Source organism: Xenopus tropicalis, chromosome 3 (assembly GCF_000004195.4).
Source record: "Xenopus tropicalis strain Nigerian chromosome 3, UCB_Xtro_10.0, whole genome shotgun sequence".
NCBI classification, from domain to species: Eukaryota; Metazoa; Chordata; class Amphibia; order Anura; family Pipidae; genus Xenopus; species Xenopus tropicalis.
Window position 1 is genome coordinate 130941216 of NC_030679.2, and position 18041 is coordinate 130959256.

Sequence of the window (18041 nt, forward strand, 5' to 3'; positions counted from 1 at the left end):
ATATATATATAATTAAGGGCCCTCTACACTTCTCTGCCCTTCCGCAGCTGGCATACACATTTACTTGGTAGAGTAAATATATAAAGACCCTTTAGCAGAATGCTCGAGACCAAGGATAAGGGGTCTTTCTGTAATTTGGATCTCTCTATCTATCTATATATATAATTAAGGGCCCTCTACACTTCTCTGCCCTTCCGCAGCTGGCATACACATTTACTTGGTAGAGTAAATATATAAGGACCCTTTAGCAGAATGCTCGAGACCAAGGATAAGGGGTCTTTCTGTATTTTGGATCTCTCTCTCTATCTATCTATATATATAATTAAGGGCCCTCTACACTTCTCTGCAATTCCGCAGCTGGCATACACATTTACTTGGTAGAGTAAATATATAAGGACCCTTTAGCAGAATGCTCGAGACCAAGGATAAGGGGTCTTTCTGTAATTTGGATCTCTCTCTCTATCTATCTATATATATAATTAAAGGCCCTCTACACTTCTCTGCAATTCCGCAGCTTGCATACACATTTACTTGGTAGAGTAAATATATAAGGACCCTTTATCAGAATGCTCGAGACCTGGATAAGGGGTCTTTCTGTAATTTGGATCTCTCTCTCTATCTATATTTATATATCATTAAGGGCCCTCTACACTTCTCTGCCCTTCCGCAGCTGGCATACACATTTACTTGGTAGAGTAAATATATAAGGACCCTTTAGCAGAATGCTCGAGACCTGGATAAGGGGTCTTTCTGTAATTTGGATCTCTCTCTCTCTCTCTATCTATATATATTTATATATCATTAAGGGCCCTCTACACTTCTCTGCCCTTCCGCAGCTGGCATACACATTTACTAGAGTGGAGTTATAGTTGCACTACAGCTGTAAGCATCCACAACTAAAAACCCAGCCCTGCTGCTATTTTGTTGCATGCCTCCCCCATCTGTGCATCTGTCTGCTGTCTAAACACAAATAACTGCCCTCCTATTCACATGTACAGGGAAGGGGGGGGGGGCAAACAGAGAATTAACATAAGCCCTAGCGCTGCCCATTACATCTCATTGACTTCCTCTGGTTGCAGATGCCCAGATTCAGCCACAGTAGCAGCAGTAGTTTAGGATATAAAAGACTACAAGCCCCAGGGTGCACCGGGAGAAATCCGAGCGGGTGGGCGGGGCTTGTGCAAATGAAGCTCTGCTAGGGAGGGGCTGCAAATTCTTGCATGGGGGGATGGGAAGCGGAGTGTATTGTTAAGTCTCAATAAGAACTGACTCACTTCTCCGTGCCCAAGGAATCCCGGAGACTTGCCGTGCTCGCTGCTCATCCTTCCTGCACATTTTCTTTTTTCTGATACTATTTGATAGAAATTGGCCGGTTCCTCCATTCCTGCTCTCAGTTGCACTGGGAAAGCAACTTTTCATGTGGGATGTGAATCCTGCGCTGCGACTGCTGGAATTGTGCGATCCCACAACTTTTCCCTCTTGCTGGAATTCTCTCAAGGTGTCTTCAAAGCTGCACATTTCTCTCTTTCCTTCCCAGAGGGACACATGCTTCAAATTACTGCTGCTTTTAACTAAAAAGACTTTATTTTTTAAAGTTTTTCTTTTTTTATTTTAGCTCTTTTCTCTACAAACAGTGGATTCCTGGGAGAAATTTTAATTCACTAAAGTTACTGAAGACAATTTTTTTTTTAATTTAAAGATCACCCCCCCCCCCCAACTTTTTTATTATTTTAGTTATTTTTTTAATTTTATTTTTCCTACTAATATAAGGAATATACGTTGGACGAGTGGAGATAAGAAGAAATTGGAAAAACATTTGGGAACAGGTAAAAAAAAGCAAATTTTATGCCCTTTTCCTAATTGCCGTTGCCTGTTTAGCAGCTCGGGGGGGGGGTATATGTTCTTATTAGTTTCTAATTAGTATTCTTATTAATTTTATTAAGTGCCAACATATTCCGTAGCGCGGTACAACATAATGTTGTATACATTAATCATACACATTAATACAATTTAAAGGGCCTTTGCTCTTTAGAGCTTGCAATCTATACTTGTATTGCACTTTATGAAACTGATGACCCAAAAACTTGGATTTCCAGGGTAAATTTTTCTTTATAATGTAATTATAGCCATTTCAAACCTATTGACGTGACCCCCCCATTACAGTAAGATAGATATTTTGATAGTTAAAGGACCCCCTTTCCATTGCCAAATCAGGGTTGAGGCCAAAGGGGTATTTAAATATGGCCACCGTTATTTATCTGGGATGGCCAGTGGCCACGCTGTACTTTGTTTTGGAGGTATACATTTAACAAGCACCGTTCCATGAGTGCCGCTAAAGGGGTGTTGTGTGAGCGAGTGCTTTTGCTCGCTGTGTCAGTGCAACATATAATAAACCAGGAATTTCTGTGTAATTGAACGGCTTCAGCTGTCAGTGTATGCTGGGAGTTGTAGTACAACAACATCTGGGTAGTTGCAGGTAAAATGTTGGTGGACAGTTTACGTCTTTTTGGATTAGAGTCTCCCCCAGAAGTGGTTTTAAGGTTTTAGAATTCTCCAAAACAAGTTGAGTTTGTTTCCAGGATCCGTGTTGAGTGTTTAAGTCATTGACACCCCCTTCTGCTCTTTATCCACTGACTTGTAAAGGTGGCCATACACACTACAGTTACCATCTTTCCCACGACCATTGGCCATAGGAAAGATTGTTTGTCTACTGACATTAAGAGCTGAATTGTCAGATAAGCAGGTGAAAACAAAGGAATTCTTTACTCTTATCTGACGGTTCAGCGTTAATGTTACAATGTTCAAAGACGCACGGTCAAAATTTTCTATCCTGTCCGATCGACGAGGCGACCAATATCCAACGCTTTTATGGATATCGGTTGCCTTGACCGCAATACACACACACAGATTATCGTACTTCATTTCGTATGATAAAATCAGTGTGTGTATGGCCACCTTAAGTCATGTGTAATGTGTCATCCTATGATGCCACTGAGTCCTCTGACCTGCCTTCTCCGGTTGGCATATTCAGCCTGGCACACAGGACAATGTGGAACAATGAGGTTATTTGTTTCCAGGACCATTAAACTGAATGGTTTTCTTTTTATTTCCTTTGTAAATGTGCTTCTTGTTTGTTTAATGTATGGCTGGCCAAATATGGCTTTGGATAATTATAGTCAAATTAAGATAGGAGGTTGCCCTTCCTGCACTGATAATCTGTGCAAATATTTTTTGTTTGCCTACTGAGTTTAGGAAATGTAGCCCAGAAAGGGGGGCAGAAAGTTCAGAGTAGATGCCAAGCTTGTGGCTTTGCTTTGGTTCTGTCCAGATGCCCTCACTTGCTCACTGAAGGGTGCAGATGCCCTCACTTGCTCACTGAAGGGTGCAGATGCCCTCACTTGTTTGCTTGTAGGGTGCAGACGCCCTCACTTGCTCGCTGTAGGGTGCAGGCGCCCTCACTTGCTCGCTGTAGGGTGCAGGCGCCCTCACTTGCTCGCTGTAGGGTGCAGGCGCCCTCACTTGCTCGCTGTAGGGTGCAGGCGCCCTCACTTGCTCGCTGTAGGGTGCAGACGCCCTCACTTGCTCGCTGTAGGGTGCAGACGCCCTCACTTGCTCGCTGTAGGGTGCAGACGCCCTCACTTGCTCGCTGTAGGGTGCAGACGCCCTCACTTGCTCGCTGTAGGGTGCAGACGCCCTCACTTGCTTGCTGTAGGGGAGAGTAAGGAACATACTAAAAGTACAAGTGTTTGCTGCAGGGCTGAAGAAACATGAGGATAGGTTTCTAGAGCGGGGTACAGGGAGTTTCAATGTTAGTATGGTTTTAGATCCCGGAAAAAAACTGGAGCACAGGGAGAGAATTGACTCACCGTGGATAGTCTTGGTAGGTTGTGAACCCAGTACCCCATTGCTTTGAGGCAGTAATACCTCCATGTTGGTATCCTATCATATTAATGTTAAAAGATATAGAACCTACTTATTGCCCTGCTGATCTCGTTCGTGTCACAGTGAGTACTTCTAGACTCCCTGAATACTGACAGTTAATATCAAGGATCGTGACTCCCAAGTACAAAAACTACAAATAACAGCAGTGTCTGTACTGGAGTGGAGCTGAAGCGCCGCAGGTTGCCTTTATTTGCCCTGTTTTTTAGGATGTGCTGTCATTTTTGGATGCTTCGGCACAGGAAAACAAATAGCCTTGGCCGGGGTCATCAGGATCGGACATAGGAATCTGACCCAGGCTTCTAAGTGCATTGTCTCATCCCACTTAGTTCCCCATACAGATCCATCATCATGTTGCCCTCATTATTGCCTTGTTCTTGTCCCTCCTTAATCATTCATTCAATGTTCCTCTACACTCATGGCCTATTTAGAGCTTTCCCTGTACAGCCAACTTATCTATCAATCAAATAAGTCCAACCAACATTTCTTCTGCTGTCTTCCCATTATAATTGTATTTAGTGCCGGCTTTTGGTCTTCTTTAACTTCATTGTGACCTCAACATTTGTGAAGTGAATATGTACCCATGTGTCTACAATCTAACTCCTTCTGTACCTATCTCAGCCTACGCATATTACTAACCTGCTGTTCATCCCCTCTAACTAACGGGGCATATCTTTGCCTGGGTTTAGAGAAGAGGTTTAGCGAGGAAATTGGTCTTTCGATGACCGAGGTGTTGGTGTCACAGTTGACGTATCTCAAGTTGCCAGACGTAATTGTATGAGTCAGTCGTGTAGATGATATCTCTCACAGTCTGGGTACAGAGAACCCTGCCAGCTATAAGTAGGTTTTTGATCATCTACAGCTCGGGGCATGGTTTGCCATGATGCTCGGTTCTAACCTAATCCCGTGTTATATTTATCCAAAAACGCTTCACTTGCAAATTATGAGTCATGTTTCTAGCTTTTGTGGGTCTGTATTATTTTGTTGGGTGATTGTTGCTTTTAAATCCTTGTATCAGTTAAATGTTTACTCTTAACAACTGGCCTGTAAAGGTGCACTCTGAACAGAATGGGAGGAGGGGCTTATACCTAACGGGCAGATTATTTTAGTTAATTTGGTCAGCCCCCCCATTGGTTTGAAGGACAGTCCAGCTAAAGTTTTCCAGGGGCCATCTGCTTTAGTGACTAACCTTTTGAAGTGCTACCCAGTAGAGAGAACAGAAGGTTAGGTGTCAAGAAACTCAGGACCGCATGATATAAACATGAAATTGTTTTTACAGGTGGTCTGATGTCCCCCTTCTGGAAATATTGGATTTCCAGATGAAGTCAGGGGAAAACAGACAGTAAAAGCACTCACCCTTAAAACAGCCCTGTACTGTTTGCGTGTTTGTGTATGCACATCAAATTCTTTTAATAGTGGGCACTGAAATTCACTTAAGAGACTGGGTTATAGAGGGACGGATCAGCAGTGTTCACAGTGTGACCCTAGTTGTTGAGTTGATAGCTGGTTGGTACCCCTACAAATGGTATTCTCTACTTCTACCACAGTGCAGCTATTTTATATTGAAACAAGGGCATCATTTGGATTCTCTCAACCTGCTGGAATCATGTTGTACCCGGCATTGGATTTAGGGCAGGGTAGTCTGGTCCCACAGCACCTTGGGTTAACTACAGACCCCTGCATCCCCAAGGTTCTCATGTGAAACATGCCCCAAGTAAATGTTTCAAGTTATATATTTGGAGAGGGAGAACTTGATGGATGCGTCTTTGTGAGACTCCCAAAGAACCCATGGCCCCCTATTCGAAATTTCTATTGGCTTGTTAATCATGTGCTTTTGAATACAGCCTGTCTATTTGCATAATACTCATTAATTTGGAATAGTAAGTAGTAGGAGAGGGAAGAGAGTTAATGGGATGGAAGTGACTGAGCGTAGGCACTGGAGGGCATGTTTTGGGACAAAGGATTGCTTTTTACTCCTCAATGCACAAGATGACATGGCGGCACTGTAGGTAAATGTACCAGACTCTGAGCCACTGATTTAAACCCAGCATGTCTCCTCTGAGGTATAAATATTCCAGTATTTGGTTACAGAATCAAGCCAAGGCGTACCAAATTATGTCCAAAATTCCATGTTCTTCAGGGGTTAGCATTAGCACACAGATCTGTGATGTCATATCTTAACTGCATGCTTTCAACTGATTCAAGATGGCCGCACACTATCCGTAGAGTAGACGGTTGTATCCCCACGTCTCTATGGAATCTTAATTGTGTTAATTTCAACGCAATTAACATATCAACTGGTATATAACATTGAAAGCTGGGATGTTTAAGTAGCACCTTTTGCCTCTTGGAATGGAAGGGTTTGCAGCAATCAAGGTGGCAGTCTGGGGGTGTCCTAGCAGTACAAAAGAAAGTCACAAAGTATTTGGGGCAAACCAGCAATACGGGCAACCATATTTGTACAAGCATGCAACACAGGCAGAAATTCACTTGGGAACTAACAGTACAGAAAGTAGTTTTTGGATAAACCCGCAGTGCAGGCAGCAGTCTTTGGGTGCACTAGCAACATAGGTGCCAATAACTGGGCACAACAGCAATACAGGTTCTGTTCACCAATTAATTCTTGGAAAACACAAGTCACAAAGAATTGACATGGTGACCCGAACCCAGGGTCTCTATCTTGGGGGTTACTAGTAACTGACCACTATCCGCTGCTTCTCAGTTATCCTGAACCTTTTGTTTTCTTCCTTTGATTGCTGTTCTTATATCAAACTTTGTAGCTACCAGATGGTTTTGTCATTAACATTTGTTCCCTCCGTATGCATGGCAAATAACCAAAATCTGCCTTGCCGGGGTACTGTTTGTGATTGCAATTAATTATTCATTCTGTGCTGTTATATTATTTATGACCTATGTGGGTAAGTGCCGTATGTAATGTTTAATCTGCGCTTGTGTACATGAGTGAAACATTTATTAAACAGAAGGCTCCCCTGGGAATAATCAATGTAGTTACTGACTAGTGATGATTTTTCAGGCTCTTTCAGGCACGTTAGTATTGCCAGCAATCGTTTACTGTTTGCTGCTGCAGCATTTTGTATGCAAGTGAGGGGCAGCCAGAAGGTCTTAGTAACACCACGGAGCATCAGTTGTACATAGGAAGAGAGTGGGAGAGCTCAATAATACACTCCAGGATGGCCTGTAAATGCCAGAGAAGCACTTTGAGAGGTATAGAAGGGAGAGATGGTGCCTATAGTAGCAGTGGGGGGATAATAGCCTCTGGGAAGGGACTGTGGCTGTGGGATAGCAGGTATAGTAGGGAGAGATGGTGCCTATAGTAGCAGTGGGGGGATAATAGCCTCTGGGAAGGGATTGTGGCTGTGGGATAGCAGGTATAGTAGGGAGAGATGGTGCCTATAGTAGCAGTGGGGGGATAATAGCCTCTGGGAAGGGACTGGGGCTGTGGGAATAGCAGGTATAGTAGGGAGAGATGGTGCCTATAGTAGCAGTGGGATAATAGCCTCTGGAAAGGGACCGTGGGATAGCAGGTATAGTAGGGAGAGATGGTGCCTATAGTATCAGTGTGGGGATAATAGCCTCTGGGAAGGGACTGTGGCTGTGGGATAGTAGGGAGAGATGGTGCCTATAGTAGCAGTGGGGGGATAATAGCCTCTGGGAAGGGACTGGGGCTGTGGGATAGCAGGTATAGTAGGGAGAGATGGTGCCTATAGTAGCAGTGGGATAATAGCCTCTGGGAAGGGACTGGGGCTGTGGGATAGCAGGTATAGTAGGGAGAGATGGTGCCTATAGTAGCAGTGGGGGGATAATAGCCTCTGGGAAGGGACTGGGGCTGTGGGATAGTAGGGAGAGATGGTGCCTATAGTAGCAGTGGGGGGATAATAGCCTCTGGGAAGGGACTGGGGCTGTGGGATAGCAGGTATAGTAGGGAGAGATGGTGCCTATAGTAGCAGTGGGGGGATAATAGCCTCTGGGAAGGGACTGTGGCTGTGGGATAGCAGGTATAGTAGGGAGAGATGGTGCCTATAGTATCAGTGTGGGGATAATAGCCTCTGGGAAAGTACTGGGGCTGTGGGATAGCAGGTATAGTAGGGAGAGATGGTGCCTATAGTAGCAGTGGGGGGATAATAGCCTCTGGGAAGGGACTGTGGCTGTGGGATAGCAGGTATAGTAGGGAGAGATGGTGCCTATAGTAGCAGTGGGGGGATAATAGCCTCTGGGAAGGGACTGTGGCTGTGGGATAGCAGGTATAGTAGGGAGAGATGGTGCCTATAGTAGCAGTGGGGGGATAATAGCCTCTGGGAAGGGACTGGGGCTGTGGGATAGCAGGTATAGTAGGGAGAGATGGTGCCTATAGTAGCAGTGGGGGGATAATAGCCTCTGGGAAGGGACTGTGGCTGTGGGATAGCAGGTATAGTAGGGAGAGATGGTGCCTATAGTAGCAGTGGGAATAATATATATGTTGCATCCATTTTTGTAGCTGTATCACTACTCACATTCTTATGTGCTTTCCTACTGGACATGTGGCTAGTGATCCAGAGTACGTATGAAAAGGCTTGCATCTGTTAATCCCATATAATATGCACTGTCAACCAGCAGGGGGGAAATGCCATTCATTTTATTGAAAGGGCACCCTAGCATTTGCTTCGTATTCGTTTGCACTTTCCCAAGTAAATACTGCACTCTCCCCCTATGCTTGTGCTGTGGAACTTTCCAGTCTGTCCCGATATTTGCACTTAGCTGTGGAGTTCTAGACCACTGTGAGCAGCAAAGAAGGTGTAAGATTTCTGGAAAGGGCTCTCTCCAAGGGTCTTGGGGTAATGAATTACATTTAGGAATATTCCTTCCTGCCCTGTGTAGTTATAATCCTTGTTTCACCTGTTTTTGCTTAATGAAAGAAAGTGGAATTCTACACAGTTTTGCAATATACATATTAAACACGTTTATTGGTCATCTGACTTGCAAAATGATGTGTATATTTTACAATACAGAGGAAAAGACCCAGAGATGTGATCCTTTTGGCACTAATTCTAACTGATGCCTCACTGTCTGCCTTCCTCAGGAGCTGTGCGAGGCTTGTCTCGTGCCCGACACTGGAGGTCTCATGGATTCCGCCTGTGTGCACTAGCCAACTTGGGATGTTCTCCGGAAGGTCCCTCCTCCTGTGGGGTGTCCTGCTCGGCGCTGCTCTATCAGTTGCCCGGCCCCCTTCCACCCTCCCCGACCAAGGTACGTTTTTGTTCTTAATTCTCTAAAATTCTGGTGTTGGAAAGATTCTAGAATTGTTCTGAATTGAACTGGTTTTGGTCAGGTCCGGACTGAGATTCAAAATAGGCCAAACAGCCCCCCACCAGCTGAAATGGTCTACGGCATCTTACAACAAGGCCCTCTGGCATCTTCCAGAGTCTACAGATTGCCAGTTTGGGCCAGGTTTTGGGCCTATTATTATTACATGTCTATGCTATATGAACAAAGTATAATATTAATGGCCTGTGGGACATGTAGTAGTTCATGAGATGGGGTGTGTTTTTTGGTGGCACATATTGCTCAGTGGTTGGCTTGACCCCCCCCCCCCCCTCCATGGGCCTTACTCCCCCCTAGGTAGGCACATACAGAGCAGCAGTACAAATCTCGGGCAAACAGCACCCAAGGTGTTCCCAGCTCCTGACAGTCTGATGAGCAGGTTTTCTACCCCGGGGGCTAGTACATAATCCGGTGCAGACTTCCTGCTCTGCCTTTTGTCTTGATCAAGGCCTCACATTACTTTCCATAGCTGTAGGGTGTCTGCGCTCATCTTCTAGGTAAACAGGCTGCATACCTCTCTGGCACTGTGCGGTACGGGTAACACAACACAGCCTGGGGCTACTGCTCAGAAAATATATACCGAAACAGATAGGGTGTCCTGTACCTGAGGGGCAGCTGCTGACAGAATCCTTGGGCTTGAGTTCCCTGTTCCCACCAGTTGAATAAAAAGTCAGATGAGAACCATTTGTAATTGGGTGCTGAACACCTTCCTCCTTTCCTACCTCTATAATACTGTCACAGGCAGCTGGCAGGGTGCTTGTCCCTGCTATTAAATTCTGCTGTGCAAAAAGGTTTGCTTGACCTGAAGTTTATCAACCCTGCTGTCACGGGAAGCTGGGAGTCGTAGTTCGACAAATGCAGAAAAATGAGGCATCCCCTAAACTTTTACATAGATAAGTAGTATATTCAAAATGCTTATACCATTTAAATTTAAAGGGCAAGTAAAGGCCTGTATGAACACAAGCTTCTTATTATTTATGGCAAAGAGCTGTGTGCGGCCCAGCGCCTCATAAGCAAAAGCCCTTCCGTTTAATCTATACTGACTCTCTAAGCTAGCCAGTAGCATAGCATATGTGCAGGCCATGTCTATATGGTCCTTTACCTGCCATTTAAAGTTGGTTCTGCTATAGCACGCCCCTGTAAAATCACACAAAGGCTTACACAGGCCCAGTTTAAACTCTGATATATGGAAGCTACAGTAGCTCTTTTGGAATTTGCCAGAACATCCAGCTTGTCAGTCAAGCTTATTTACTTCTTTTAAGGTGCCAGATTCCTTTGGGACCCTCTTAGTTATCCTGCCAGGAACAGCAAATGGCAGAATAGCACAAATCGTTTGGGTGTCCATTTATTGGGGTAGCCTTTGCTACAGTCAGGTGTGCTTTGTCCTTGTCGCCAGAAAGACTTCCTAGAGGAGCATAGAACCTATGGAAGGGAAAGCTCCAGAGTAATGGCCTTATGGAGATTGTGTCCAGTAATAAGTGCTTTCTTAAAGAGAAACCTATGGCTATAATTCTTTTCCTGATTTGGGGGGGGATTGGTTCTAGATTCTAGATACATATATGGTGGATCCATATAGACTCACTCACTTTGATCATTGCCTGGAGGATTCTACAACCTGTGGGATCCTTATGTCTGCAAATCTAGATCAAATATTGACCCCCATTCACTCCATTGCTACCTGTGGGAATCTTGGGGTAATTGCCAAGGAACTACAGTTCCTTAACCCTAAAAGCTCCGTGTGGAATTGGGCTCATCCATCTGTGGCACATGGGGCCTACTCCACCATTTGCTACTGGCCCAGACAATGCCCCCATATCCTAAGCAAGCACATTTTTGGTATTTCACATTTCTCAAAAAACAACCTAATATTTCTGGCATTGTCCAATTAAAACATCTAACCCGCCAATACATTTTTAGTGAGAGAAGGCATTGGTTGGTTGATCACTGGCGCAGCTTATGCTACACACAATGTGAATTTGTACCTCCCCCGTAAACTGGTGCTGCTCTGCCGGATGTGGATGAAGGCCTATAGGGCAGCTGATTGGATGGTGGGGGTAGGGGGGGTCTCTGTGTGTAAAGGGATTTCCATACATAAGCAGTCACTTTGACCCATACAATTCATTAACCAAAGGGCCACTAAACTTTGTGCTGCATCAATCAAGAGGGACTGAGGAAGCTTTTGTGTCTGGGCTTGTAAGCATGGGGGAGGGGGGCGGACGAGGGTCTCTTTCTTACGGGGTGAGGGGTAAAAATCACACTTTGGAAAAGCAGAAGGTCAGAGGCCAACTGGAACAGCTGGGGCCCTGTGTTTTTTTTTTTTTTTTTTAAAGGAATTAATCCCCATTTTAAGGGGGGTTAAAAAGCAGCAAATATAAAGCACTCAACCATGCAGCACCTTCCTGGCCCTTCTAAACCAATTATTTCCCAGCAAACAGAACTTAAAGATGAACATTAGATAGTTTCTCTAATGTCTTACCGGCCTGGATATTATGTGTGTGCTTATAGGGTGCTGGGAAATACTCAACAGATAAGGATTGTACAGGGGAATTTCAGTCTGCACACTAAAGGTGGCCATACACGGGCAGATCTGCTCGCTTGGCGATGTCGCCAAGTGAGCGGATCTTCACCCGATATCCCCACCTACGGGTGGCGATATCGGGGAGGCATGTAGGCAAATTCGATCGTTTGGCCCTGGGAGCACTCAGCAATGGGGCAGTCGGTTCGGGGACCGCATCAACGAGGCGATGCGGTCCCTGATCCCACTGAATCTTTTAACCTGGCCGATCGGCCAGATATCGGTCAGCCAGTCCGCTCGTTTCTACACGGGCAGATATAAGCTGCCGAGTTGGTCCAAGGGACCGATATTGGCAGCTTCTATCGGCCCGTGTATGGGGGCCTTTATGAACCATGCTGTATAATGATGCTGAGTATCTCTATACGCTGATAACGACCAGGCTGCTCTGTATAATGATGCTGAGTATCTTTATACACTGATAATGACCGGGCTGCTCTGTATAATGATGCTGAGTATCTCTATACACTGATAATGACCAGGCTGCTCTGTATAATGATGCTGAGTATCTCTATACACTGATAACGACCGGGCTGCTCTGTATAATGATGCTGAGTATCTTTATACACTGATAATGACCGGGCTGCTCTGTATAATGATGCTGAGTATCTCTATACACTGATAATGACCAGGCTGCTCTGTATAATGATGCTGAGTATCTCTATACACTGATAATGACCAGGCTGCTCTGTATAATGATGCTGAGTATCTCTATACACTGATAATGACCGGGCTGCTCTGTATAATGATGCTGAGTATCTCTATACACTGATAATGACCAGGCTGCTCTGTATAATGATGCTGAGTATCTCTATACACTGATAATGACCAGGCTGCTCTGTATAATGATGCTGAGTATCTCTATACACTGATAATGACCAGGCTGCTCTGTATAATGATGCTGAGTATCTCTATACACTGATAATGACCGGGCTGCTCTGTATAATTATGCTGAGTATCTATATACAGGTATTTTACACCATCGTGTTTGGGCAACCAAAAGTGCCATGAGTAAAGCACCCCTCTGCCATTGTCCATCTTTCCCATAGAATGTTCTTAGACAGAATGGCTATGTTTTATCACAGTTCCTTGTGCTGGGAGAAGTCCCCTTCGCTAATCTCCATGCCTTGCTCGTGCCATTGGCCAGGGCTGGATGAAAGACACATTTAAGGGCAATGCCAGTGGTAGACAGGGCAATTTGTAGGGCAGCTGAATTTATCTAGAGGTGAAGACACACAGAGCTACTAGTAGCAGCTACTTGTCACAGCTCCTAAAATAGACAATGCTGATCATTTACTGAAAATTGTCTCTATGTGTGTTGTAGCAGAGGCAATTTTCAGTATTGTCTGTGGCAGGGTATTTTCTGGAGTTTAGTAGCTGCTACTAAGTAGCTCTGTGTGTCTTTGCCCTAAAACAAACCACAATTACATGCAGACCTAAAAAGCTAGTGGCCTGTTGGGCCAATTTGCCCCTTGCCAGGCCAGCTTAATATCTCCAAGTTTTAGCCAGTCTTCTTTAGTTTTTCCAAGTGGTTCAGTATAACCAACCTACTGGCATTTTTTGTGTTGCTCAGTGAACTAGTTGTCTGTATAAAGATGTTTTCTCCCTAAAACATGAAATTGCATGGGACCCAAACAAAGGGCACCTAATTAGGACATAATGACCCTCTGGAAATGGCACATTCCTCAGCTATGTGTTCTGTAGGCTCTGTGCTAATTGCATTTAACCTCGGCAAATGTTTATCTTTATTTCTCTATTTTTTCTCCTATGTTCTGGCTTAACTGGCCAATCGAATCCCTCCGTCTTGCAGATGTTATTTGTATAATTGACTTCCTAAAACAAACTGCACACTGGGACTGTCTTGCAGGAAATTAAAAATAATTAAACCGGCATTTTTGGGATGCTAAGGGGGGAGGGGGCTGTCAGACAGATGCCCACCCTGTTCTTATCAGAGTGCAGTTACCCATGAGGGGGACAGGGAGGGAGCCTGTGTCAATAAAAGCAATTTGGAGCTGCTGAAGATCAGGTGCTATCCCTAAGGGCTCTGGTACACGGGGAGATTAGTCGCCCGCGGCAAAACTCCCTGCTCGCGGGCGACTAATCTCCCCGAGTTGCCTTCCCTCTGCCATGGCAGACGCGGCGGGGCGATTTCGGGAAATCGCCGAAAAAGCCTCGCGATTTGCTGCCATCCCGCCGGCGACTTACATGTTCGCCGGTGGGATGGCAGAGGGAAGGCAACTCGGGGAGATTAGTCGCCCGCGAGCAGGGAGTTTTGCCGCGGGCGACTAATCTCCCCGTGTACCAGAGCCCTAATGCAAATAATAGGGTTTTGCTTGCAAAGTTACTTTTTTTTTTTTTTTTTTTTTTTTTTTTTTTAAGGAAAAAGTGGTTGAATTTTAGCTTTTTGTATATTGTAGAGAGTGCTATTCTGAGACAATATGCAGTCGGTCTTTTTTTTTATTTGTGGTTTTTGAATTATTTAGCTTTTTGTTCAGCAGCTCGGAATTTCGGCAACGATCTGGTTGCTAGGGTGCAATTTAACCTAGCAACCAGGCTGTGGTTTGCAAGAGAGCAATATGAATAGAGGAGGGTCAGTGACACCCATTTAAAAAAAGAGTCAGAAGAGAAAGTCATATCATTAAAAAACTATAAAAAATGAAGACCAGATGAAGAGCTAAGAATTGGTAATTCTATAACATACTAACAACTCCTAGAAAGGTGTTTAAAGGTCACAGGCAGCCCCGTTACGGATCAAGAGTAATTGGAGGTGCAGAGCAGGCCCCATGCTGAACCTTTTAGGCTCTCCTCCCCCCTTTTCACTGGAGACAAAAGGTATTTGCTTGTCCTGGGGCTGTTTCCTGGGTCAGTATGGCCTTGGGGCTTGGAGTGTTTGATAAGAAAACACCTATTTTTATCTCACTCGATGAAGGAAACTAATTAACGGCACAAAAAAAAAAAAACTTCATTAGGAGAATGAATAGGGTTAAACTTATGTTTTACTTTGTATATGGCAACCATTTGGAAGCTGGCTTGGACTGATGAGGCATGGGAAGGGTTACTGTCTTGATAATAATGAATATTTGGGTTTCTATAGTTTACACCATGGGGATATGCTGAATTAATAATAATAAAAATAATTGTGGACATTGCATTGGCTGTTTGCTGAGTGAATTACAAGTAGCCTCTCCCTCCTGCGACTGTATTAATTTAGCCCCATAGGTGAGCACACATTCTGCATAAGGAAAGGTGCCGCCAGTTATGTTTCTAAGTATCTCAGGTGACCGTTGCTTATGTACCTGTCTCTGTAGGGGGTATTTAGCACAGTCTTAATGATGATATTTGCATTCACGTTTATTTAGGACAATCAAGATGGGGGTCGCCGGGGGATGCAACCAACTGGGGCCCTAATCACTCTGTAGTTGTGCCCGGCCCTTTGTACATGGGCCCTCATTTATTTTTCTTCTGGCCAAGGGCTACTTATTCTATTGTGTTCCTTTTAGATCATTTTGCTCTTTTAGTAACCCTTTTTGTGCTGGGAGGCCGACCCCGGCTTCGGCTTCCCCTGAATAGGCATTAAAAAAAAAAAAAAAGTTCCGTGGCTGAGTGCTTTTGCTTTATTGCTGCTCCTATATATGTGGGAATCCTTAAAACCCCCACTCCACCCATTAGGTTTTGGGATTAGGGTACCCACGGGCCCATTTGTATGCTTCAGGAAGTAGAGGGGGGGAAAAATGGAACTAGGCCCCGTTGACGTTTCCGTGGAAACCAGCCAGCGCCTGCTGCTCAGAACCATTCAATCCCTTTTGTCTGGAATAGGCTTTGTGTAAGGCCTTTATGGCAAACTCCCCATCAGCATCAGCTTAACGAGAGTTTTGCATCCCCATGCCTTTTGCTCCATTTACATTTGAAAGCGGACATGTTTTGTTTTCCCCCTCAGAAGCCTTCTCTTTCCCCTTCCCTCAGACATGTTTCAGCAACTTCCTCTACATGTTTATTTTCTTAAGATTCACTTCGAAAAAGTTTTTCCCCCCTTCACCTTTTTAAAAAAAAATCTAGTTTGCCTTGACTCTTAACAGATGTTGAACTGCATGTCTCAGCACAACACCCCCCCCCCAGTAGGCAGTAAGGCTGGTCTCCCCTCACTGAGGCAGTGGCACTATAGGGACTAAGTGATATGCTGGCAGAGATGGAGTAAGACAAAATGGAGCCTGAGGCATGTTACTGACTTGGGGCCACATTATTCCGCTTTCATTTATTTTTCACACACGTTTCCACAGATTGAAAGGATGTATGTCTTTATATAGCAGTATTTATGTACGTAGCGCTGTACAGTAGAACAATAAATTAATACAACAAACGGGGGTATTACAATATACAATTACAAAGCATATATAATTACAAAGCATAGTAATAAATACAAGGTACGGCCTGTCTCTGACAGACATAACTAGCATACAGCAGACCCCACGATGATAGAGGGGGGCCCAGAGGGTCACAAGGTCTACTGTTTGCTTCCTGCTCTCCGCCCCCAAGTAAGTGAGCAAGCACGAGCAGGGCAATGGGTGGGAGTTTGAGACCCTACTGGCCACATGGAGGGCCCAGAAAGTCTTGCATATGGGGGGCCCCATTGGTCACAGGAAAGATCGTTCCTACCCTTCAGAAACAATAGGAATTCTACCCCTAGCTTATGATTCAGCTCTAAACGAATGCTTTTGCTTGGGAGCTTTAATGGCGCCCAATCAAAATCTTTTTTCCTGCCCAATTGACGAGACGACCTGCAAGTATTTTGCAATATCGGTTGTCTTATCGATTCACCATACATGAACTGATAATACGATAATATCGGTTGGTGCATGTATGGCCAGCTTAAGGGTGGATATTTTTTTCTGCCCTTATGTCAGGGGGCTCAAACTCAATTTACCTGGGGGCCACAGGAGGCAAAGTCAGGATGAGGCTGGGCCGCATAAGGGATTTCACAAAATGCAAGCCTTCATGGACTTTTTTTATCGGATAATGCAAGGCACGGCGGGCGGGAGCTGCTGATTGCGGAAATGACGTTATGCCATCATAACAGTTATTATGGGAAGACGTTCTGTGTGCACAATTAGCTGCTAACTAAGGAGCTAATTGTGCACACAGAACGTCTTCCCATAATAACTGTTATGATGGCATAACTTCATTTCCGCAATCAGCAGCTCCTGCCCGCCGTGCCTTGCATTATCCCTTGAATCGCAATAAAAATCGTGATCCATTCATTGCTTTTGCGAAGGCATTGGTGCGGGCCACAAAATATTGTACCGAGGGCCGCAAATGGCCCGCGGGCCGCGAGTTTGAGACCCCTGCCTTATGTACAATGTGCGTAGCGTCCTGCAGATATAATAGAAGCTGCGCTATAATAACTGCCTGCCTTTCTGAGCAGATCACCTTTTGCTTTGTTCATTGAGCTACAAAACTGGCTTATACATTAACCAGGGTTGGTAAGGTAATGGCTCACAGATTCTTGTGATGTATAATCTGAGTTAATGAAGTATTCCGGTGTTTAGTGGTACAGAAATCCTCTCCTTAATAAGGTAAGGTGATTAGGCACTTATGAAAAGAACATACACTGCGTTGTATTTTCTGTTTTTTGGGGGAACCCCACGGAAAGTTATTTTTCTATAATAAAAAAATTGTATTTCTTTGCAACTTCCCCATATACTTTACTAAAAACAACTGAAAATATGTAAATAAAGTGGTTTTAAATCACTTCTATTCCCTGTGCTGCTTTTTCTGACTCTTGAGACAACATAGCAGAAGAGTTGTGTGGGAGGATAGCTGGATTCTGCTACATTGTTTCAAAAGTCAGAACAGCAGTTTACCAAGGATAAAACAAATACTTCAGTTGCAGATACATTTTCAATTAACTAAGGCCTTTGTTACCATCAGATAAGTGCTCCCCCATATGGAGGACATCACACACTGCAGCTTCAGAGCAGGGAAAAAAATATCAAAAAGAAAAAAAAAAACGGCCTTCGTGTTATTCGAACCATAATGCCCTGTATAATTTCATAGCATATATAGTTCCTGTGACAGTATCATATGGATAGTACACAAAATGTATGTTTACCTTTAAATGATCAGTGCAGTGGAAGGAGACACTGAGTCCGATAATCTGATACCGCCTGACAAATGGATCACAGTTGCAAACTGCCTGGGTGGAAAATATCTTTTT

The 18041-nt window shown here is 44.4% G+C and overlaps 1 protein-coding gene across 6 annotated transcripts in view; it reads left to right on the plus strand.

Annotated features, from left to right (window-relative positions):
- The first annotated feature begins 1213 nt into the window (after positions 1-1213).
- The window catches only part of fgfr1 (fibroblast growth factor receptor 1), a 46982-nt gene continuing 30154 nt past the window's right edge, over positions 1214-18041 (plus strand). For 2 of the 6 annotated variants that reach the window (XM_012958975.3, XM_012958977.3), the window contains exons 1-2: positions 1214-1826; positions 9017-9183. In XM_012958975.3, the coding sequence (XP_012814429.1) occupies positions 9093-9183 (91 nt within the window). In that variant the 5' untranslated portion in view covers positions 1214-1826; positions 9017-9092. 6 annotated transcript variants of the gene reach the window in all.